Raw genomic sequence first — 23,884 nt, 5'->3', positions numbered from 1 at the left:
AGGGTGGGTGGTGGTGGGTGGGTGGCAGTGGGTGGGTGGCAGTGGGTAGGGTGGGTGGGCTCAAGAAACTGAAAGAGCTGCCGTGTCCTGAGCAGGAGGAGGGAGATGCGGGGACGCAGCGGGGACAGCCAGCAAATAGATCATCCTCTACCGGGCATTGCGCAGCGTGTTTGGATGTTTTGATTTTTCTTTTTTGTTTGCAGGCAGCAGTAGCGGTCTTCATCATGACTTTCATGACAACATTTACGTGCTGCTGCGGGGCAGGAAGCGCTTCAGACTCTATCCGCCAGACACCGCGCCCAACATGTACACGTACGGCAAGTTGGCCCGCTTGTACGACAACGGCCGCATCGTGTACGAGGGCCAGGTGCGACGTTTCACCATCCGTGGTATTGTACTGTATCGTATCATATTGTATTATATCGTACTAAGCTATTGTACGGATGGATAGGATATGCAGGTGTTAAGAGAGGGATGAGGAGGGGGGAGGGGGAATCCCTGTTGAACATGTACGGCACATGTGTATGTGTGCGTTTGTGTATGACGAGAGGACTTCATTATTGTCCTCCCTCGCAGGGAGACGTGCTGCCGGACGGTACGGACGCAGCTGACGTGGCAAGATGGCGTCGCCGTACGCAGGCTGAGGCCGCAGTTGCGGAGGCTGAGGCCGCAGTTGCACGAGGCGAGCCGGTGGGTGCCTTAGTGCTGCTGGCGGGCGGGGCCCCCTGCCCCCACAGACAGACAGACAGACAGACAGGTAAATGCACACGGGACCTCACTTTCCTCTGACCCTTCCCCACACACCACCACTACCACCCGCCGTTCCAGGGAGCTCGGAGCCGTTTAAAGCGCTCTGAGGCGGCGCTGGAGGCCGCGCTGGAAGCCGAGCTCAGTGACTTGCTCGAAGAGGAGGAGGAGGAGGATGGAGATGATGATGAGGACGACGACGACGAGGAGGAGGAGGAGGAGGAGGAGGAGGATGGCAAGGTCGGTTCCCAGAAGCGGAGGCGACGTAAGGAAGGGGGCCCGGCAGCGGCGGCGGGGGGGAAGAACAAGCAGGACGGCGACGGTGACGGTCTGATTGTGGACCCGGAGGCGCCGCCGAGTTTCAGTCGTGTGCCGCTAGGTGACCCGCGGGTCAGCGACGCTCAGCTGGCGGCGGACTTCCCTCGCTTTCCCGGCCGGGCGGCTGCGCTGGAGGTGACGGTGGAGGCGGGCAACATGTTGTACCTGCCGGCGGGTACGTGTGATGGGATCGTGTGGGCCGTGTACGGAAGGAAAACGTGTACGAAAAAGTCGTGTGTAAGGCAATTTGTTGTGGGGTATTATGGATGTGGTTTATTACGTGGTGGTTGCTGCTGCTCTACCCGATCTGTCCGGTAACCGGTTGCCTGGACCCAAGAACATCCTTACGTAATATTGCTAGTCAAACCGGCGGTGTTGCCGTCGCCGTACATCCCCCGCGGGAATTTCGGATTCAGGCTGGTTCCACGAGGTGACGTCGTACGGATCCGCCGGCGGGCCCGACGGCGGCCATCTGGCCTTCAATTACTGGTTTCACCCGCCGGACAATCTGGATCCAAGCCGCCGTGGATTCCGGGCGCCGTACAGTTCCGACTTCTGGCCGTCCTTGTGGCGCGCACGGGTCTCCGAGGGGCTCCCCGGGGGGTTAGAGCCCGGGGGCCTGGGTGCGCAGCCGCCGCCGCCGTCGCCGTCGCCGCCGTCGGCAGAGCTCGGGAACGGAGCGAACGGAGTGGCGGGAGGGGAGGACGATATGGAGGCAGCAGCGGCAGCAGCGGAAGGAGGGCATGGAGGAGGGAAGCGCAGGCGGCAAGGGTTGCCGCCAGTGGCTGGCGGCGGCGGCGGCGATGACGACGAGTCGAAGAAGCAGTCGCCGAAGCCGCCGGGGGGAGAGTCCCCTGGTGGCGGCGGCGGCGATGGTGACGATGATTTAGATCCGCCACGTCGACAGCGACGACCCGCCGCCGCAGCCCGGGCCCTTGTGGCCAAACTGGCGGCGATGGGCGATGGCGGCGGCGGCGGCGGCGAGGCGCAGCTGAGCGAAGAGGTACGGCACACGGCATGGCACGGCTGGATGCGGTACCGCGTTGGGCCGCATGGGCGCCTGTTGAGTTGCAGCCGCTGCCGGCTGTCTCTAACAATCTGTCTGTCTGTATTTAAAATGTTAAACCTTCCTTCTTTATTGAATTCGGGTTAAACACCATTTGCGTTTCTTTTGGATTTCTTCATGCAAATGCAAACCCTCCATCTCCTTTATTTTTTGATAACTCGTATCCTCAACAAAGCACATCGGTATGCCTCCCTCGGTAACCACAACGCTAACGTGTAACCCTGTCACCACCACCACCACAACCACAACCACAACCACAACCACCTGGAAATAGGATTACCAGTTGCTGATGGCGATGGAGGCTGCCCGCCGCCGTAACGCCGCCATCCAGGCCATGAGAGCCTTCTTTGAGAAGCAGATGAAGCTGCAGCGCTACCGCCGGTTGAGATCCAGACTGCCGCCGGGCCGCCGCCACCACCCTGTCGTACCCGTCAGTGCGGAGGTACGGAACTGGAGGCCGTTGCAGCTGGTGACGGCGACGGTGACGGCGGCGGAGTTACAGCACTCGCAGCCGATAGCGTCTCAGAGTCAGCAACTGCAACAGCAACAGAAAGTACGGCAGCAGGCGGGGCAGGGGCAGCAGCCGCAGACGAAGACGGGGGGCCAGGAGGTGGAGGAGCAGGTGTTGGGTTCCAAGCGTGCGAGGTCATCGGGACGGCGGTGATGAGGTCTGGTTTGGGTGATTGGGGGGGTGAGGGGAATGGTTTTGTGTTTTTTTGATGTTGATGGGTTGACGGAGAGGTGGTGGTGTGTTGTTTGTTGGTTGGTCGTGACTGATATCGCGACTATATCCGGAGGTTCGGGGGATGGGTTGTGTGAGTTGGGGGGGTGATCGGCAGGAAAACAACGCCCACAGCTGTCTTAATGCGGTCGGGGGAGGGGAGGGAGATGGCGGTGAAGGGTTGTGTGGGGAGGTGGTAGACCTGCACGCGCGCTCTGCTTCCCGCTCCTCCTCGCGTCGGGAAGTTCTGCTCTTCACGTTATGTTCAGTTGGCGGCCCCCCCGGGACTCCACGACGTGGAGGGTCAAGGTCGAGGTTGTGGACCGTGAGGAGAACGAACGACCTGAGGGGCGCGTGTGTGCCCCGCTGCCTATATGCTCTGTGTGTGTGTGTGTGTGTGTGGTGGACTAATCGGTTGGTTGGTTGTGTTGGTTCGAGTTTTGCTCTCTACTTTCCTACCTACCTAGCTACCTACTTACCTTGGACACCAACAGGTCCGACGTGTTTCTTAAGACAACGTCCTCAGCATGACGTGTTGACGATATGAGGCGACGCAACGCCGGTGAACTCAATACCCGCGTAAAGACCCTCTCTGATAATGGTATATACTGATTTTCCGTTGACTTGTGTTCCAATAGATATTTTCCCGTAGCTTCCGTAAATCCGTAGTTTTTCCTACACCATATGTATGAGACGGGGCCTTTCATCAGCATGCTGCATGCAGCAGGTAGGATGAACGCGGATGAGCGGCAACGCTAGGGAAACATATCTGCATCATACCTGCAGCATATGCTGCTGAAAGCCCTCCGTCTCATATGGTGTAGGAAAAGGATCAGGTGGTGCAGGCAACTATATCCCTCGAGGTCAAGCCAGTGTCGCAGGGAAGACGAGCGGACGATACTCCGAGACCTTTCAACAGCCACGTCAACGAAGAGCAAGAAGCTTACTAAGCGGCTTACTTTGCCGCACCCGCCAGGCAGTGCCGATGTTGCTGTTCATCCAGCTCGTTGATACATGATAGGGTCGGTGCGGATGGTGACGATGGTCGCGATGCCGTTAACCCGAGAGCGCATGTGGCGTACTGTGTACGGCAGGCAGGGGCAGAAAGCAACGTGCATGCGATGATGCGACAGAGGCATGTTCCAAACGTTCGTACATACGTACATGAATACATACCGTACACAGCGCGGTGTACGATAGCAGCATACCACTTTAAAACTAACCACCATCACGACCATCATAACTTTCAGATGTTCCGCTAAAGACATCTCGTCGATCAAGATCGGCATTTCATGGCGGTGTCATACTCGCTCGTAAATTGTATATACAGACCCAGCGAGGCAGCAGGGGTGGGAGTGCCAAATGAAGTCGAGAACCGGTAACGGAGCGACAAACAACACTCTTGCTCAGCCACTTTCGCCTCTGTCTACACAGGTAAACATGAACACACACAAACACACAACCCCACTCATCACTAGCGTGTGTGTGTGTGTGTGTGTTACATGGTTGGGGGTGCGTGACCCCATACCTGTAAGACTACTACCCCCCATACGAGCCGCGAAGGCCCAAGGGCAATACTACAACGCCAAAAAGCCACGGAGGAAAGGAAAACACCGCATCATCACTAGCAACTAGCATACCATTCCAGGAACTGCAATCCCAACATAACACACATAAACCAGCGACGATTAACGGGATCGCAAAGACTCTTAAAGGATACCGTCGTTTCAGCCGAGCTCCTCATCCACTGCCGATATCGGCACTAGCATTGGCCTCTTAGATGGAGTCCGGCTTATCCGGTGCTGCTGCCGCAACGGCGCCCTCACCCCCTGCCCCTGCCCCTGTCCCTGCCCCCGAATTCCCCCCCGCGGTCGTCGCCTCCGCTGCCGGCTGCGACGGCTCGGAGGACGGTGACGGTGTCGTACACTCCGCTTTGTGGGCTGCCCAGTGAGCTCGTTGGCATTCTTTGGAGCAGTACCGCGCCTGAATACATACATACATACGGACATACGGCCCGGAACGATGTGCAACAGAAACAAACATACATACACACACATACATTTACATACATACATAACATACATACATACACCATAGGCAGGCGGCTGGCAGAGGTTAAGGCCTGACTTCTGCTCCCGGCCGACCCGGGTTCAAATCCGCCTGCCGGCTCCTCGGGTGTTTGAGGAGTGTTGAAATGGGAGGTGGCCCCCCATCATATGGACGATGTAAGATGTGATAAAATCAACTTGCAAGCTGACCGGGAAATAAGTTGATGCGCCGTTGATCCGCTTGATTTGGTTGGATGCTGGTGGTGAGTTGCCGAACCCAACGAATACATTCTGAAGTCGGATGGGGTGAATGGATTAGGGTGCCACTCTAGCAGGGGAGAGCAGGGAACTGCCTCCAAGGGAAAGGGGGCCGCTGGCGAAGTTAACCACCCTGTAACAACATACACACACCTGTCGGCACCTGGCGCACTTTTGCATCTTGGTGGATGGTACGTGACAGCTGTAGCAAATACGTCCTTTAAAATAGTCCGTCAACATCACCTGCGTGCATGTGGTGGTGCCCGTGTGTGTATTGGTTGGTTATGAACACGAGCACGCGAAAGCAAGCGGCACAGACGCTGCACGAACGGCGGCCCTGTAGGACACAGCGCGGGGGGAAAAGGACAGCGGAAGAAAGGAAAAAAGACACACACACACACACACTGTGGAGTACACAAGCGTGCGGTGTCGAGAATGCCCCCTCCCGCCGCTACTGCTGCTCCTCCCACCCCACCCCCGCCCCACCCAAGCCCCACCCAAGCCCCACTCCGCACGCACCTCCGCAGCGCGAAGCACCTCGCTGCTTCTTGGGGTGCTTCCTCCCCCTCCCCCCGGGGGAAACTTCCTTCTTCCCCTTTGCCGTACAAACCCACCTAAATCTGTTCGGCATCGGGAGGTGGCCCGGGGTGAGGTGGCCCGAAGGCGGCGGCTATGACGTATTCCCTTGCTGGCAAAACACCCACGTCGGCATGGGAGGTATGTTGTTCCCTCGCCTCCCTTGTTGCGGAGGAGGAAGGGGAGGAGGGCGACCTGCTGATACAACGCAAGCCCCCCGGCGATCGGTTGTCGCCATCGTACAAGATCGGTATCACACACCTGGCACGCGTGGCCACCATACCTACCTACCTACCTACCTACCGCCCATCCATCCGCCCTGCCCCTATCCCTCATCCACCTCCCCCATCCCTGGCACACCCACCCTCCGGGGCCAGGTGGCTGGAGTCGTCCGGGGGCAGCTCGTACTTGGCCGCCCATTCCGGTGGAATAACCTCATCAGGCACCCCGCCGCCCTCACGTAACGCCCGCAGCTTGCAGGGCCGCTGACCACACGCGCACCGCACCACACGCGGCTGCTGGCGGCCAATGTCACCATAGCAGGTGAGGAAGGGTGTCGTACTGGGGTGGCGCCACTTGGTTTCGGGGCGCTCCGGGGGGTGCAGGTGGTCTACGCTGACGTACATGGCGCCGGGACAAGGTACCGGCCCTTCCTCGTCGCATGGGGCTGAGGGAGCGGCGGGGGAAGGGGTGACGCAGGTTGTACTTCTATAGGTAGGGGCCCTACTGAGGACGCGAAGCCAAAGTTGAAATTTCCAATTTCCGCACATTTGAGGAGACAGATGGACCCAAGCCAGGTTACAGTCAGTGCTACGAACGCCCGGAATATTTAACTTTTTGCCAGGATCATGCAACCATACCATCGCCAACTGCCCAACTTGTCAAATACAATATGCTATGGCTGGGTTGGCGGCGCAGCCTTGGGCCATGGTTAGGTTTTCCCGTTGGTCACAGGAAATTCCCATATGTAATCTAAAATTACCTTCTGTGCATGTATACAACTTGCCACTTACCGAGAAGTATCAGGTCCGGCCGATGTGGAACATACCAAAGCTGCGAAGCCGCCATCGCAAGAGGTAACACAGCTAAGCTCGAGGGGACACTGGAAATTTAATTGCAGTTTAACCTTGGAGATTGTACCTGCTGATTAACGAGTACTATGAACACTTGATTTAGGCTTGGCCGCGAGCTTCAAAGTTGAACTACTTGTCATGCAGAACAGTAAGCCTGTAACATAATCAGGCCACTGCATGTGATGTCACAAGCATCAAGGATGAGTAATCTATTCGAAAGGGAGTTAGTCCGTACAGTAGAGCGTTTTCGCGACAGGACGCAAAGTCGTCGACATCCAGGCTATATGTACATCTTCACTAGCCCATTGCACATATACTTCGGGGCATGAGGGTTCTGTCATATCGTCCGACGACGGCCAAGTGTCAGCATATGTATGCTCCACAATGTTCAAGCTTAGATAATCGAGATTTCTCAGAAAGCGAAGCTTTTCTTTCAATTATCACAATCTTATTCATTAAGATAATAAACAAACAGATGCGGTGCTGGACAGTCACGCCGATAGGCTCTAGTCAAGATGCGCTGCAGTGCACAAGACGGGGGCAACCCAAATGCTGACCTTGGCAACGGTGAAACTTGTCGTCGTGTACGGTAGTGAAATTCCAACGCTATTGGCGGATGTCCGCTGTGTGGGTTAACACATGTTAACGGCCGGTACGATCAGAGTACCTAACATGCATGCGCTGTTGGAGGGTATAGGGGAAACAGCAGCCGGGTAGGAATCCGGGTTCAAAAAGGGGGAAAAGCCTGGGAAAGAAAAAAGACTTCAATGACCGAATCCACACGCTGTAACCCCCCCACACACAAAAAAAAAACATGCACCCGCGAATCCATGGATTCATACAGCTACACATACATTCCCCCTCCGGCCATCATCTCCTTAAAAAATTGAGATGATGATGACGATGTGGTACGATGATTATGGACAGAAGGCGCTAGGTAAAAATGCCCCACCAGAGGTCCCTCCCCTCCCCCCCCCCCGCACACACACACACACACACACACAAGCACCACAATTCATATATGTATGTATGTACGTACGCATTTGGTCAAGAGGCGCAAAAAGAATTGGGCCCCTACCAAGCAAGGAACTGCCGACTGCAAACCGCCCCATCTACGCCTTGCAACCCCAAAATTGCAATTGTACAGCAATGTACGTGTCTCGCACCATCACCGCCGCCATCGCCACCACGCCCACAACGACCCGAACCACGAGCCAGAACGGACCCAATCAGCACATACATACAGACATACATTAACTACGGTGGCTGCAACAACGGCAAAAAGCAACGGTGGTGTGCAGAGCAGAGCAAGGACCCGTCGCCAACCAGTTTTACGATTGCTTGTATCAACAAACTTGGCCACAAACTCGCACAATGCACGCTTCGACTTTAAATCCTATCCTGCTACTGTTGCTGCTGCTGCTGTTGCGGCTGCCCTACCCGCCAGATGGTGGCAAAAGAAAACCCCCACTCCGCAGCACGGCCACAAGGCCTCCTCCTCCACACTCCCCCCTCTCCCACTACCCCACCACTGTTTGGTCGCCCTCTCCGCCTCCCCGGGCCGTCCCAGGCCGTCCGCCGCTTCAAAGTTATGCACACTAGGCACGACCGACTACCATCTACCTCACCTGCCCGCCAAATTCACCATTCCCCAGCCTCACCATCCCCCAAACACACCAGCACGGTGTGTGCGTGGATGCCGTACGTTTAATGCTAACAACGACCTCAGAAGCTAAGGGTGAATTCCAGTAGTCCCGCTAGTGTGTGTTGCTGCCAGGGGGGGGGCCTCTCCCCCTTGCCGTACCAAGATTCATTTCCCGGACGCGACGTAGCAACCAGGCCACATAGCTCCGAGCCACAATATGCGACATGAGTCGGCACATAACACACACACATACATACATACATACATACATACATACATACATACATACATACATACATACATACATACATACATACATACATACATACACACCCCATATTCGTAACATTACACCACCACCACCACCACCACCACCACCACCACCCCTGCCACAAACAGCCACCACCAAACAGTAGTTTTCTGGACCGTCCTTTTTTCACGTTCCTGCTCCCCCCTTCCCACGTCCGTCTAACCACCAGCATCGTCTCTGCCCCCACCACGTTTATCATGGCGCGGAGATACATCCCCGGAGTCAATTCATCACAGGTGTCAATTCCATGTCAACGTCAACACAACACAGCAATCTGGCGATGTGCATGTCTCAAGGGGGACGAGAGCACCGGGGTGGGGGGGGGGAAAACAGCACCCTCCCATCCTGACCGACTATAACCCCCAAAGGGGGGAGCGCAAGGCAGGGGACGATACACCCACTATCTCCCGGGTCGTACGGCTGTACAGCTGTACGGCAGCTAGGCAGTATTCTCACAGAGTCTTGACCGGTCCCCGAACCTTCCCCTCTTCGTGTGGTTCGGCACGGCACGGTCCGCTCACCACCACCTGGCTCTAGCCGCCTCACGCAAAGCAGTCTGTTCGCTTCTTGGCTCCGGAGGGGAGGCTATCTGTCTGTCTAGGGGGGGAAGGAGGAGGAGGAGGAGGCAGCAGGACGGGAAAAACACACACGCACACACACAGACACACAAACACAAAAAGTCCACTGCAATGTTTTTCCTCACTGGTAACGCATCACCCACGGGGAGGAGGGAAAAGAAGAAGACAGAAGGCAGCTGAAGCCCCACCTACCTAGCCCAGGCCAAGGCCCCCCATACGCCCCCCTCCAACAGCAAGGCCGACATACACACCGATACACGCGCACACGCAAAAACACATGTGCTCCAAGAAGTAATACAAAAAAACAAACACGTGCAGACAGCAACCTATTCATAAGACACGTAATCTAGGTGAGCAATAAAGAGAGAGTGGGAGGCAAAAGACGCGCGCACAGCTACACGTACTGGTTAGCCACAATTAACAAAGTACGGCAATTTCCAAACTGTATTGGCACAGCAGTGCGGTGACCAAAACACATCCCTCAAAATGCGGGTGGGTCGGACGATGGCTACGTCGTACCCACGACGTAAGTACAGGGTCGTGTACGTGATCCTCCCGCCAAGGTTTTTGATTTCCCCGCCAAGTCCCGGTCCGTATTAACCAACCGTTTAACTATGCAGTACAGTCGTACAGCGACAACAATACATTCTATCCACACATACAAGCAAATGCAGACATATACAGACACACACGCAGTTATATACGCGCAAACTTTGCTTGGCTGATGCAAACAGAAATGCGTGTGCGTGCGCCCTTTGTTCTGAGCAACCCGCCTCCCCCCAGGTCTTTGTTAGTCCAGTACCTGACTGTCCACTTCACTGCAAAGGAAAGACACACACACACCTGCAACAACCAACCGCCAACCGAACCAACCGACCCGCATCCCTTGGTGTCCAGAAAAGAGGGACACCTGAATCCTGTCGCTCCGTGTGCGTATGCATGTATGTAAGTATGTATGTACGTCACCTTACCATTGCCGCCAGTCTCCAAAAGCCTCGCTACGCACAAAAACACATAATCCTAAAAACCCTATGAAATCCCCTAAGGGGAAATCCCCTAAGGCGGCTCTTAACAAGGCGCCTTAGGGGATTTCCCTAGGGGTATGGTGACTCTTTTCTAAGTTAAGGAATTCCCTCTAGAAAATGTCTTCTCTCTGGTTTTGCTTCACACGCCGCCCCGACCGCGTCGTGGTGACACCCGAGGGGTCCGCGGAAGGTTCCCGACTCCGCTTTCCGCCGATCCCTCCCCCCCCCGCCGCCGCCGCCGCCGCCAGCTGCCGCCGCGTCGATAGATGATGGTACGGCATGGCTGCTTGCAGCGACGCAGCCCGCGCCACCGCCGCTGGCGGCTCGTAGCCATCGTCCGATGCCGGCTCACCGCCGCCGCCGCCGCCACCGCCGCTAAGTACGACACCCGCGCGCATGCAGACGGGGCACAGCCAGTCGCCTTCCGGCACGTCGGCTAGATCAGCGCACGACAGGTGCATGGCGCGATTGCAGCCGCTGCCGTCGCAGCAAAGGAGCTCTCCCTCAAGCCCGCAGCGAAGGCAGAGCCCCGTCCACTGGGGCGTAGAGCCGATGCCGATGAGGGAGCCGTCGTCGTACGCGTCGGAGGACTCAGCGGCGGCAGCCGCTGCCGCCGCCGCCGCGGCGGCGGCGGCAGGGCCCAGCAGCGCAATCAGCGCGGCAGGTCCCTTCCTAGCCTTACGCGCCGCAGCTGCGGCAGCCCCGCCTGCGGCCTCGAACTCCCGGCGTCGCTTGGCCGCCTGTAACAAGTTATTTTGGATGACAACCACATCTTGATGACCATTACAACGATGCAAGCAGCAGCTAACCACCAACCACCGACGTACAAAACCAGAAACCGTTTGGAAGGCCCCCATCTCACAAGCAGGTATGTGCCTATCTTGATAGACATATACATACATACACTACGACACTCGCGCACACACTCAAAACACACTCCCAACTTGTTGACTTAGATACGACGGAGCGAAGCGATCGGAGTCTCTAAGTCTGGTTCTGTGCGACTGTCGTACAACCGTATTGGAATGGCGAGTACTAATTGCTTCAGCTCTTTCGTTTCAGGCATTCTGCCTTTCACTCAGTAGAGCTTCAGCTTGTAGCTGACAGCTTTCTCTTTTTGCTGTTCAATCTCGGATAGAGCATCGTGCTCGCCATCGAAGCCCCACCTAGTCATCACCATCTGTTTCAAGTTCCTGTAGTCTTTCGTTTTCTAATGTCAGCGTTGAACAACGAGCAAGTGCAGCAAAGGCAAGGTACGGCCGCCCAAGATGGCGCCAATTTAGTGATCAACGCCACCACCGGCTTTGCGGGTCCCTCCACCAGCGAGGCTGGTGGCATCACTTTCCCACCACTCCCCAACCGAACTTCTCCACCGGCCGGCAGCCCCGCCACTGGAGCGGCGGTGGTTACCACCGCCATCCAGCAGAACATAACTCCATTGCAGCAACAGATGGCAGAGCAGAGCCAGCTTTTGGCCTCCATGGCCAAGGTAATAACAGCGGGTCAAAATCCGGCAGCCACTGTGCTGTCGCCAGCCCAGGCCGCGGCGGCATCGGTCGCACCCGACAAGGCTAAAAGGAGCAAAGAGAAAAGGAAGAAGAAGGAAGAAAGCTCCAGCTCGAGTTCATCATCAAGCAGCGACGACGAAGCTCCGGAGAGATTGCGGCGCCTGGTGGACCGAATCGAGGCCCAACAGCCCACTGACCCGTCGGGCTTCCGCAAGCAAATTTTCCATGGTTTTGCCACGCAGGGCAAACTGGCTTTAGCATTGCTGGCAGAGGATCCGCCGAATGTCAAGGGCGCCACTAAGGTTCTCAAGCCTTTGATTCGCCGTGCGGAGGTCGGCATGGCGGTCACTAACACCTTGGCGGCCGAGCCGCGCATTGGCCTCGCTGCCGCCGACATCTGCTTCAGCATTTTGTGTAATGAGGACAAGTTCCGGGACAAGACAAAACCCCGAAAATTGGTAGACGGCGTCAAGGACCAAGCGCTAAAGCGCGCTGCCAGCCGCTCAGGTGGGGGAGCAGGCGGTCACGGCACTGGCGGTGATGGAGCAGGCGGCTCGCGAGGGGGTGGAGCGCGCGGCGGCTCTGGGTATGACTACAGGAGGCGCGAAGATGATGCCGGCCGTAATGCGAGAGATGAAAAGCGGCGGCGTTGAGCGTTGTACACAGGCCTGCGCGCCTTTGGTTTTCGCCTTTCTGCGAGCTGCACCTTCATTCGCTTTGGCTGTCTGGTTGTGCGCCCGCGTGCGCGTTGACCTCATCTAGTGCGCCCGTGTGCGCCTTGGCCATTTGGTTGTGCGCCCGCGTGCGCGTTGGCCCCGTCTAGTGCGCCCGCGTGCGCGTTGGCCTCGTCTAGTGCGCCCGCGTGCGCCTTGGCCCATCACTGTGCGCCCGCGTGCGCTTCGGCCTCACCTGCTGTGCGCCCGCGTGCGCCTAGGCCCCATCGCTGTGCGCCTGTGTGCGCGTCATGACTTTGGTTGTCAAGCTGCCTTTGGTCGTGGACAAGGCCTTGGTCTTCTTTGGAGAATTATGGAGCGCGCTCGCGCTTGTCTTTCGTGGCCCGTCCTTCACGTCTATGAGTTTTTTGCAGTCGCTTTCAAGGTCGGCGTAGGCCATCTATCAAGAGAGTTCCCCCATGTTCGTTTTCGGGACGGAGGCCTTTTCTCGCTGGTGTTAACAGGCGGTTGGGCAGGTTAATTAGCCGCTCTTTCTATGAAAGGCTCTGGCTCTTTTCCGGTTTGTGGCGTTGGTGCTGTTCTGCACTATTTTTTCGTTCTTGTGGCGAGGCGGCTCGCCGGCCGGTGGAGAAGGACTTTCCATAGCTGTGACCTATCAGTTCTCACGCTTCGGTTTCTCTCTCGGTTATTCGGTACTTGTTTTCGCGCGGTCAGGCGATATCTGTAGTTACTCTGGTTCTCGCCCTTTGCCTCTCTTCGCCTCGCTCCGCAGTCGCATAAGGGATCGCACAACCTCAACCACACCATGACCGACGCCGACGTGGACGCCTTTCTTAGCCTGATCGGTTCAGAAACAGAGCTAGACCCAGTCGTACTAGCAGACGTGCAACGCGCGCTGGAGAGCAACGCCCAGCAATTTGGGGATCAGAAGTCTTCCAAGGCTGTACCGGACTTTGCAGCAGGCCAGCTCAGCGACACTCAACCAGGAAAACGGCTAGCGGTTCAGAAGGGCACGACGAGACACCCAGTGGTCACCCAGGCACCCACAGACACAGCACCAGTTCTGCACAGGAAACAACCGGCGCGGTCTGCTGATGATGAGAAAGGTGGGCCCGGCGAACAGCACGGGCTCTGGGGGGACGAAAAAGGCGAATACGCAGCTAAGTTTGCTAGCGGAAACCAACCACCCTCTGGCGTCCCACGTTCGCCAACCCCAGCACCCGCCCAGATGCACGGCAGGCTCCGACGCTGCGCACCTGCCTGGAAGGCGTGGGTGACCAATGCCCTTGTCCTTTCCTGGATCGTTAGTGGGTTTCCCCTGCGTTGGGAGAAGGGGACCCCACCTCCTCCGTCTTTCGGCCAGAATCACGCCTCCGCGGATGAGCATGCAACCTTCACTGATCAAGCCGTGGCAGAGTTAGTGGCCTCGGGCACTGCCAGAGTTTGGCCGACTCAACCTCGCGTGGTTTGCCCGTTGGGGGTCGTGCAGCAAACAACTAAGTGTCGGCTCATTTGGGATGGGCGCCCAGTGAATAAATATCTTTCTATTCCGGAGTTTCGCTATGAAGATCTCAGAGCGGTGCCTGGCTGGCTGCTCCCGAATGACTTTATGTTTACGATCGACCTCAAGAGCGGCTACCACCATCTAGACATCGACCCATCCTTCTGGGAATACCTGGGGTTTTGCTGGCGCGGCGTCTTTTATGTTTTTACCCAGCTCCCCTTCGGTTTAGCATCCGCGTGCTGGGCTTTCACCAAACTCATGCGAGAGGTCATGCGCCCCTGGCGTGCTCGCGGATGGCGCTGCACTGGCTACATAGACGACCAAGCTCACGCCGGTCAGGATGCAGCTCAGCTGGTAGCACGGAGGGCAGAGGTGGTGTCCCAGCTCGAAGCCCTCGGTTTCATAGTCAACCGGAATAAATCCATGCTGGGCGCAGTTCAGCAAAGAATCCGTTACCTGGGCATGTTGATTGACACCGCAGAAGGGGTTTTTATCGTTCCTGAGGATAAGAAAGATAAACTCCTCTCCACCATTAGTTTGTCTCTCAGTGGGCGAAGAATCCCGGTGAAGGCTCTCGCTTCGATTAAAGGCCAAATCCTGTCGATGTCTTGGGCTTTTGGACCCTGGTCACGCCTGCGAACCCGCGCGATAGGCCACCTCATCGAATCACGGACGACTTGGGGGTCCCACCTCTCCCTGTCCCCAGCCGCGAGGGAGGAGCTAGAATTCTGGCTGAAGTCCTTCGATAAATTCAACGGCCGTCGTCATTTATGGGTTCCCACTCAGGTACACTCTCTAATCTTTTGCGATGCAGCCGGCAAGTCTGCAGCTTCCTTAGGCGGCTGGGGCGCATGGACAGTTCTGGATGGCAAACCTATCGCGGCCCGAGGCAGCTGGCAGCCCAACGTTAGCGGGATGGGGTCCACACCGCAGGAGCTCCACGCCATCCTTCTAGCTATCCAGTCCTTCAACCGACCCGCGGGTCTATCTGGCAGGACAGTCAAGGTGCTGACGGACAACCTCAACGCCGCTAACATCGTCAACAAAGGCTCAGCAAAAGCCGATAACTCCTATGCGGTTGCCTGCGAGCTGCACGAATTCTGCTTCGAACAGGACATCCGTCTGCAGGCCGAGTGGCGGCCCCGAGAAGAAAACAGGCTTGCCGACTTCCTGTCGAAGCTGAAGGATACTGATGACTGGATGCTCCAACCCACCGTGTTTCGTACACTCAGCGCTAAATGGGGGCCTTTCGACATAGACTTATTCGCTTCACACACCAACCGACAGCTCCCAGTTTGTTATTCCAGGTTCTTCACGCCGGATACCGCGGGGGTCGACGCATTCCGTTTCAACTGGGGGCGCAGCTGCTGGGCAAATCCGCCTTTCAGCATGATACTCAAGGTGCTCCTGCACGCTGAGGCCTGCAAGGCCCGCATGTGCTTGATTGCACCCCACTGGCCGACCCGAGATTGGTGGGCCAGGATCACCACTGATGGCGTCTGGTTCGAACCCTTTATTCACGGAGTTATGACGTTGGGCCGTGCTGTGGATTTGTTCTTGCCCGGCTCTAACGGTAACACGGCCCCAAAAGGCGCGGCGGCTTGGGCAACCCTCGCACTTCTCATTGATTTTTCAACCCCCAGCAAATCTCGCATTCGCGTCCCCGCTGATCCGGTCACCCGCCGCCTGCAGATCTAGCCGCACGTGCAGGGGCTCTGTTGGAGCCTCTGGGGGATTGCGTCACCGCAGACCTCCAAGCTCTTGCCGCGCAGCTGGCGCAGGAGGCCCCAGAATCATTGGCAGCCAGGACCACCAAGGATTACGCTACCGTATGGCGCCAGTTCCGCAGCTGGTGGGAGGCACACAATTTCCCGTGGGACATCTACTCCACGCCGGGGGAACTGGTAGCCCTCTACCTTCTGGCCCTACTCAACACGTCCAGGGCCGACGGCGTCGGACCTGGCCGCGTTCGCCTTGCCAGCGCGGCCATAAGCACCTATTTCCGCATGGCTGGCAAGGCAACTCCCACAGAACACGCAGCCTGCGGTATCGTCCGTACTCTAGCAGAGAAGCGCCTCCATGGTCGACCGCTGCAGCGTGACGCCTTAGAACCGGAAGACATTGCGGCCCTGGCTCGCTTAGTCGAGGGCCCAGAGGTGCGGCTCGACTACCTGATGATGGTGGCAGCGGTGGCCATCATGTTTGCTGGTTTCTTTCGGTTCGACGACGCTGCCGAAATTTGCGTGCATGTGGACTTGCTGTTGATTTCTGCATCCCACATGGAGATCTTCATTCCCCGCTCGAAGACAGATCAGCTCATGCGGGGCCACTGGGTAGTCATCGCACGCTCCGGTGGCCCATGCTGTCCAGTCGGTCTTACCGAGCGTTTGCTGGAGCTAGGTGGCTACCGCAGACAGCCAGTATCAGTAGATGAAGATGTAGGACCGCTCCTCCGACCGGTTCAATGGACGCAACGTGGCGGGTACCTCTCGGGTCCTCTGACCGGTACACGAGAAGCTCCAGTGCATTCGCTGTCCTACGCGGCTTTCCGCACACGACTGTTAAAAATGGTACCCTTGGCTGGCATCAAGAGAAACATTACGGCACACTCCATGCGTATAGGCGGGAACAGCACGGCAGCGGACCGTGGAGTGCCGGCGGAACTGCGCAAGGCTCACGGCCGTTGGCGCACGGACGCCATGGTACAGCACTACACGCGGCGCGACACTGCAGCCAAACTCGAAGTCTCCCGCCGCCTAGGCCTCGCCGGTGAGTGGGTATCTCTTCGGTCTGCAGTGTAAGGGCCCTTGGCAGCCTGTCTCCCGGTTTTCCGCCTCTATCATTCCTCGCACTGTCAGCCAGCATGTTCGAGTCGACATAGCCATGAGAATACGGTTAAGGGAGACAGGAGCACAGAATTGTTGACTTAGATACGACGGAGCGAAGCGATCGGAGTCTCTAAGTCTGGTTCTGTGCGACTGTCGTACAACCGTATTGGAATGGCGAGTACTAATTGCTTCAGCTCTTTCGTTTCAGGCATTCTGCCTTTCACTCAGTAGAGCTTCAGCTTGTAGCTGACAGCTTCCCGCCCACCTTCCCCCTTCGCTTCGGGGTCGATATCTCTTCGTTCACCCCTCCCCTCTTTTTTTTTTTCCTTCTTCGCTGACCAGTTTCAGGCACCTCCGCACCGGGCTCGGCTAGCGGCGGACAGGTAGACGATGCCCGCTGAGGAGTGGCTTGTCAGCAGGCGGGCCGACAGCAGAGACTTGAGCCGTTCTGGCTGCAGTTGGGTCGTTTTAGCCTTGATGAGTGGTCTTGGGAGTCCGTGGAGAGGGCGCTCTTCGCTTCGGTTCAGTCGGTCTCCGGGTCGGGCTTTAGCACGTTAGGGTCGCCGTTTTTGTGTTTGGTAGTGGTGGTCGTTGGGCGTCCTTTGGCCTAGCGTCTCGTGTTGTCTGTCGCGCGCGCGCGTTTTTCCCTGGGGGTGTGTGTGTTGTTGGCCGCGCGGTACCGGTGCGGTGGCCGTAGGGGCCGCTTTCGCGCGGCCATTCGGTTGGCTTGAGTTGTGTTCTACTGCAGTGTAAGGGCCCTTGGCAGCCTGTCTCCCGGTTTTCCGCCTCTATCATTCCTCGCACTGTCAGCCAGCATGTTCGAGTCGACATAGCCATGAGAATACGGTTAAGGGAGACAGGAGCACAGAAACACATACAGACATACACACACACCCAACACAACCCAACACAACACATAGACACACACAAACACAAGAGGTGGTACACAAACGACCGTGATAAGATGCGCAAGGTGAGAGGTAGTTAAAAAATCGCCTCCCACGCTCCCTCCCGCCCACCAAAGAACGCGACCCCCCCCCTGTGCCCTTCCTTCCAATCGCCGCGCCTTCCTGACACCAGCTCCCCCACGTCTTTCCCCTCGGGCCCGGCCGATACACCTGCCGATGCATCTTCAACACACACCCCCCCAACAACGACAAGGCGGTGGCGGAGGACATACCTTGATCAGCGGCGTGCAGCGATCCACCAGCACTTGGGCCGCGTACGACACCGCCGCCTCCGTCGGGCCCGCCGGCCCCGCCGCCGCCAGCGCTCTCCGCAAATCGCGCAGCCACACGGCGCGCTCCCGCGCAGAGCGCCACAAGGACGCGCCCTTGGACGCGGAAAAGATGCGAAGGTTAAGCACCGCCTCGCCGTCGGGACCGGCCGATAGTACGGCATCCGTACTATTGCGCAGCCGCTCTTCCTCGTTGTCGCTGTCTTCAAGCTCGTCAAGCGCGGCTACCTGAAGGAGGAGACGGCGAGACGGCGGCGCCGTTACGGCCGCCGTCGGGCGGTGAGGCTGTACGGAATGGCACGGCGGCTCGTCCACCGCCACCGACTGAGCGGCAGCAGCGTTGGTGTGGTGGTTCAGTGCCGCCGGCGCCGCCTCCGCCGCCTCCGCCGCCGCCTCCGCAACATCCATCGCATCTGCCGCTGCTGCGGCCCTATCGGCGGCTGGCCCCAGGCTGACTGCGGCGGCGGGCGCTTCCGTCACCACCGGTGGTGCCAAAGATGCCGTACAGGAGCCAGGCGCTACTACTACATGAGCGCGGGGGATGCGCACCCGGCCCCTGAGAAAGGGAAGATGGAGAGCGGTAGGGGCGTTGTGAGAACCTTCGATTAGAGGTCAGTGGCGCATTATTGCTAAAAGCATCAATTGCATCAACCTGCAACAACACGACATAACACAACACGTCCTTACCGGCTGGTTAAGGACGCCGCCGCCACCACCTCCGCTGCGGTCTGTTGCGGTGGCGGCGCCGGAAGACCCTGCAGCGCTGCAACCCCGCCGCCCTGCTGGCCTTCCGTACCCTCACCAGCCTCCCCCCCGTCCGCTGCCGCCGCCCTCCCTGCCGCCGCCGCCGCCACCGTCCCCTCCGCGGAATGGCCCACCGTCGTGGCCGCCTCCGCTGTCGGCCTGTCGCCGGAGCCTTGCACCTGCTCCGCTGCCGCCGCCGCCGCCGGTGGCGGAGGTGCCGCCGCCGCCGCCGCTTCCGCGGCCTGTTGCTGTTTCCGCTGCAGCCGCTCAAGCTGCTCCGTGTACGACGGGTCCAGCGGGGACAACATAAACTCCGGATCGTACAGCTCCACCTCCGAAACCACGGGTGCAAGGTTGGCGTCGTCGGCGCCGACGGGAAGTCCTTCACCCAGAACGTTCAGGGCAGCCTGCCGTACATAACACAACATAACACACAAACAGACAAACACACACAAACAACAATCAAGGTCACCGTACCAAAATAAAGTAATTGGGAAGAGTAACAGAGAGGCGGTAAGAACAGCCAACATGGCAAGGCTTTAGGAGGACTTACTACACGCAGACGCAAGAGCTCTTGGAAGCTCCGCCCGACCAACCCGACCCGACCCGGCGAGAGAGTCCGTCAGCAGATTACTCGGGCAGCTGTGCAGTGAAGGGCAGCTCTGCTCCAAATTTTCGAAATTCCACTCCTCCCCCAAAGCTGCCTCACGCACCCACCTACCTCTAGCTGCGTCAGCAACTGACCAAGCGCCCACCCGTCGCCGTTAAACTCCATCGCGGCCAACCGAACACGCCACGCCTCAAAGCCGTCAGCGGCGGCGGCGCCGCCGCCGCCGGGGCCGCCGTCGGGCGCACAGGTGGCGTCGGGGCTTGAACTCACGGCACTCGCCGCCGGTGCCTCAGCCGCAGGTACAGCTACAGCTGCAGCCGCAGCACCGCCGTCGCCACCGGTAGGGGTGGTCGCAGAGGGAGCAGCAGCGGCGGCGGGAGGCCCAGCCGGCGGCGCCGTCAGGTGAAAGCCCGCCGACGCAAGGCCCGACAGCATGCCGAGCAGCTCCGAAACCGCGCGTGACAGCACAAAACGTACCCGCTCCGCCTGTGCTCGGAAGGAGAGGTCCACGACACGTAAGATCATTCAGAAGCAGAGGGTTACGAGGAAAAAGAGTACGAGCACAAAAACATTATTTACAGAATGACACCTGCGGTGGAGGGGCCCGGGTGAGGGAAAGCAAATGGCGCTTCCACCGCTACCTCCGAATGAACACGGCCGTCAGGTATAGTCTCTAGATGGATAGATGGACAGATAGATAGATATGGATAGATAGATAGGAGGATAGATAGAAAGATAATGAATAGATAGATGGATGCATAGATGGATTGATGGATACATGGGCGGATAGATAGATAGATAGATAGATACTCCCTTCCACGCCCTCAGAACCAAAACCACATTCATTTCCGCACCTGTAAAACCTCCATCGGCCGCATTTCCTGATCAGGCTCCGGAAGGTGAAATATTCGCCGGCCTCGTCGCAGCCAGAAACTATCTCGCGGCACATGGGCCCCACCCAACAACTCCAAGATAGCAGTCGTCACCGGAGGCAACTGCTCCTGCTCCTCTTCCTCCCTCTGTGCCGCCTCCTCCTCCTCCTGCTGCTGCTGCTGCTGCTGCTGCCCCTCCCCACGCTTCTCTTCTTCCTTCCCCTCCTTCCCCTCCTCTTCTTCCTTGCTTACTGTCGGTCCATTGGTCCCCGACCGGCTGCCTCCGCCGCCCTCCTGCACCAGGTGGGCTTCTACCGGACCGTTCACCCGAGGCTGCTGCTGCTGCTGATGATGATAATCCATTTCCATTGCCGCCTCTTCCTCCTTCTTTACGACTACAGTACCGGGCGTGGAGTTTTCTGTGGCGATTGCGGCGTGTGGCTGTTCTTGTGGTCCCGGGTGTGGCACGCCGTTGGCAGTGGCAGCAGCGGTAGGCGTGGCAGTAGCAACGGCGGGGGCGACGGGGGGGGCCCCTGGCTCGACTTTCACTGCCGCACCGCCGCCCTCGATGCATGCATCAACTGCCTCCGCCTTTGCTTCCGTCGGTGTCGGCGTCGGCGGCGTCGGCGACTGTGTCGATTCTGGCTTTATGACTTCTGGCGCCGTTTGCGCCGGCGCGGCCTTGAACTCGACAGCTGTATCCGGCCCTGTCGCCTTCGATGGCGGCGGCGGCGGCTTCGAGTCCACCTCCATATCGTCTGCGGCGGTGGCGCCGACGCCGCCGCGTGTCGTACCACCGCCCATGTCCATAGACTCCGTAGCTTCAGAGTCGTCGTCGTCAGCGGTAGCGGCGGCCCGAGCCTGTGCCCGCGCGCGGGCCATGGCAGCCGCCGCTGCCGCCGCCGCCGTCGCAGCGGCGGCAGCAACGGCAGCTGCCGCGGACGCCCTGCCGGCCTGCGGCGCCGCCGCCGGTCCCAGGTCTTCCGTCTCCGTCGACGGCGTCGGCGGTGTTGGCGGCGTCGGAGGCGTGGGCGGCTCGGGTGGCGGCGGCGGCGGTGGCGGCGGCGGCGGCTGAAGTGCCGCCACCAGCTGGGCGTATTTTCGCCGCAATACGGTAAACAGCTCCCGTTCCCTGCAAAGGCAACGATGCGCCCGCAGCTTTACACCCTACACAGCGTTCATTTGCTTCATGACACAGCCCCTCATGACACAGGCCCTCATGACACAGGCCTGTCACCACCCCCCGGGCTGAGGAACCTTGTCATCCCCTCCTCACCCCTTTTTTCTCCCTCTCCACCCTTATCCCAGTCCCAGTCTCACCCTTCCCATCGGCGTCTTTTTCGTATCCACCCGTAACCCCCAAAACCACCCGTAAGATCCTAGAACTTTTCCTATCCGTAAGATCCTAAAACCCTAAAATCCTAAAACCCTAAACCGTTAAAACCCCTTTGAAACCCGTCACGCACCTGGGACCCCGCCGATTGAGGCCTTCAAGGAATGCATCCAGCTCAGCACGACTCGACACAAGGCCCACAGTGGGCTGCTGACCAGGCATGGCCGGCGGCGGGGCCCCAGCCGCCGCCGGCCCTGTCCCTCCATCTTCCACACCGCCTGCCGGCGCCGCCGCTGCGGGCACAGGCGCCTGTGCCGCGGCCCCGTCTGCCGTCAAGGTGGCGACCGCGGAATCTTGTCCTAGGGTGTTACTTCCCGCGGCGCTGGCGGCGGCGTCCACAGCAGCGGTGGGAGGGTGTGGTGCTGCCGTCGCCGCGGCCGCCGCGGTGTAGTGCGCGGCGATGTGCGCGGCGTGCTGCGCGTGCTGCGCTGGCGGCATTCCGAGGCCGTGTTCTGGCTGCGAGGTGTCCTCCACGAACAGCAGCGGCCCGGCTCCCCCGATCAGCCAGTAGCGCCGGTGGTACCTGCAAGCGGCCGGAGGGAAGGGGGACAATACGTGTAGTGACAAGAAAACAGAGGTAACGGAGGTATGCGAGGGATGATGATGATGGTGATGATGATGGTGATGGTGGTGATGGTGATGATGATGGTGATGATGATGGTGACGCGCAAGTCAGAAAGACCCAATTGCCGCCCAATTTCGGACGAAAACCGCATACCGCGCCATCGCCACCAAAAGCCACCAAACTACTTCAACTTCCAATCCCAACTCCCAACAACCAACCTAACAAACAAACCAGCATGAATATCCTCAGGGGAAAAAAGTCCCCCTGCCTACCTGTCGCTCCCAATCGCCTCCAACCGCACCGCCACCTTTCGGAGCTCCGCCTCGTGGGTATTATCCCGGGCGAACCACTCCTCCTCTCGAGCCCGGAGCTCCGCCTCCGTAGCGCCCCGGGAGCGCTTGCGCCGCTGCGGAGGGCGGGAATTCGTTTTCAAGATGATGACCATGATGATGATGGCGATGATGATGATGCATATTCATGATGGTGCACAAAGCAAAGAAGCAAAACATCAAAATTGCTGTTGCGGGTGACGAGAAGGCAAAGAGGCGTGCGCGTATGTGCTTTGTGTGTTGTCTTTTGTGCATGCGTGCACAAGTGTGTGTGTGTGTGTCCTGAGTATATACTGAAGTATATACATAGGTCAGGCACTATTGGTAGAGCACGTACTTATGTCCCCGGAGGTTCCGGGATCGAGACCTGTCGGGGTCAAAAATCCTTCCGATGGTGGAAGGTAAAACCGCCCCTAGTCGATGGACGGTGGTGACCTAGGATAAAGTTAACCCGCGAGCCGACCAGGAACGGAGTTGAGCCGCCGTCGACCCGGCAGATTCGGTTGGATGCTGGTGGTGGGTGCGGAACCTGAGCGATCCACTGAGAAGTTGGCTAGGGTGATTGGATGAGGGTGCCCCGAAACACCGGGGAAGGCAGGGTTTCGACCAGGGTAGCGGCCGCAGGGTGAAGATATGACCCCCTGTCCCACACATCATACTGAAGGTTGGGAAATGTTCTAAGGGTCCACCGGCACACTTCCGGAGGCTCTCCGCCCATATACCTGTGACCTTCAATGCCCTGGTGCCTTGCTCCCCCCCTCCCTCCCCCCTCCCCCCCCTCTCTCTCTCTCTCTCTCTCTCTCTCTCTCTCTCACACCACCATCACCACCACTCCCCTACCCAGCCGCGTGGCCCCCGGTCCTCTACCGCAGAGCCCACAGCCCCAGTCAGGGCACCTGTCATCATCAGGGGGTCGGGACCACTCACCCCCTGCCCGCCATCCTCTGGCGCAGAGTCATCGCCTTCGTCACCGGCTGAGTCGCCGCCGTCGTCCTCATCGTCCCCGCCAACAATCCCAGGCGGCCCGGGGGGTACCACCGCAGGCGGCGGCGGCGGCGGTTGCACCGACGCCACGGCCGATAGCGGCGGCGTCGCCGCCGCAGCTGGGGCCTCCAATCCCCCCGCGTCGCCGTAGCCGCCGCCGCCACCGTCTTCATCCTCCGCCAAGACGCCACCGCTTGGGTGTGACGTCAGCCCCGGCGTCCCGACCACCATCTCATCGCCGCTGCCGCTACCGTGTCCCCCGGCGGCGCAA

At 58.8% G+C, this 23,884-nt stretch overlaps 3 protein-coding genes across 3 annotated transcripts in view; 1 reads left to right on the top strand and 2 right to left on the bottom strand.

The window, feature by feature from the left end:
• Positions 1–3,847: 3,847 nt before the first annotated feature.
• On the bottom strand, positions 3,848–11,222 carry VOLCADRAFT_89368 (uncharacterized protein; the record flags this gene model as incomplete). The annotated part of the gene is made up of 7 exons (XM_002948919.1): positions 3,848–3,933; positions 4,679–4,742; positions 5,312–5,401; positions 5,678–5,778; positions 6,099–6,401; positions 9,309–9,359; positions 10,718–11,222. 7 exons carry the CDS (start codon positions 11,220–11,222, stop codon positions 3,848–3,850), a joined length of 1,200 nt encoding a protein of 399 aa, XP_002948965.1.
• Positions 11,223–11,578: 356 nt separating this feature from the next.
• Positions 11,579–16,388, top strand: VOLCADRAFT_89367 (uncharacterized protein; the record flags this gene model as incomplete). The annotated part of the gene is made up of 5 exons (XM_002949019.1): positions 11,579–12,380; positions 12,808–12,971; positions 13,320–13,653; positions 15,744–16,207; positions 16,362–16,388. 5 exons carry the CDS (start codon positions 11,579–11,581, stop codon positions 16,386–16,388), a joined length of 1,791 nt encoding a protein of 596 aa, XP_002949065.1.
• An 835-nt stretch (positions 16,389–17,223) lies between these two features.
• VOLCADRAFT_89366 (uncharacterized protein) overlaps positions 17,224–23,884 on the bottom strand; it is a gene marked incomplete at both ends in the record, with an annotated part of 18,035 nt that continues 11,374 nt past the window's right edge. Inside the window, 8 exons of the mRNA XM_002948918.1 lie at positions 17,224–17,331; positions 18,060–18,672; positions 18,804–19,267; positions 19,582–19,956; positions 20,325–21,474; positions 21,809–22,258; positions 22,573–22,706; positions 23,557–23,787. Coding sequence (XP_002948964.1) covers positions 17,224–17,331; positions 18,060–18,672; positions 18,804–19,267; positions 19,582–19,956; positions 20,325–21,474; positions 21,809–22,258; positions 22,573–22,706; positions 23,557–23,787 — 3,525 coding nt within the window. The remainder of the gene's footprint in view (positions 17,332–18,059; positions 18,673–18,803; positions 19,268–19,581; positions 19,957–20,324; positions 21,475–21,808; positions 22,259–22,572; positions 22,707–23,556; positions 23,788–23,884) is intronic.

The sequence above is a fragment of the Volvox carteri genome (genome assembly GCF_000143455.1).
Source record: "Volvox carteri f. nagariensis unplaced genomic scaffold VOLCAscaffold_12, whole genome shotgun sequence".
NCBI classification, from domain to species: Eukaryota; Viridiplantae; Chlorophyta; class Chlorophyceae; order Chlamydomonadales; family Volvocaceae; genus Volvox; species Volvox carteri.
Note: the sequence above shows the minus strand (reverse complement) of the source record. Positions and strands in the feature narration are given on the sequence as shown.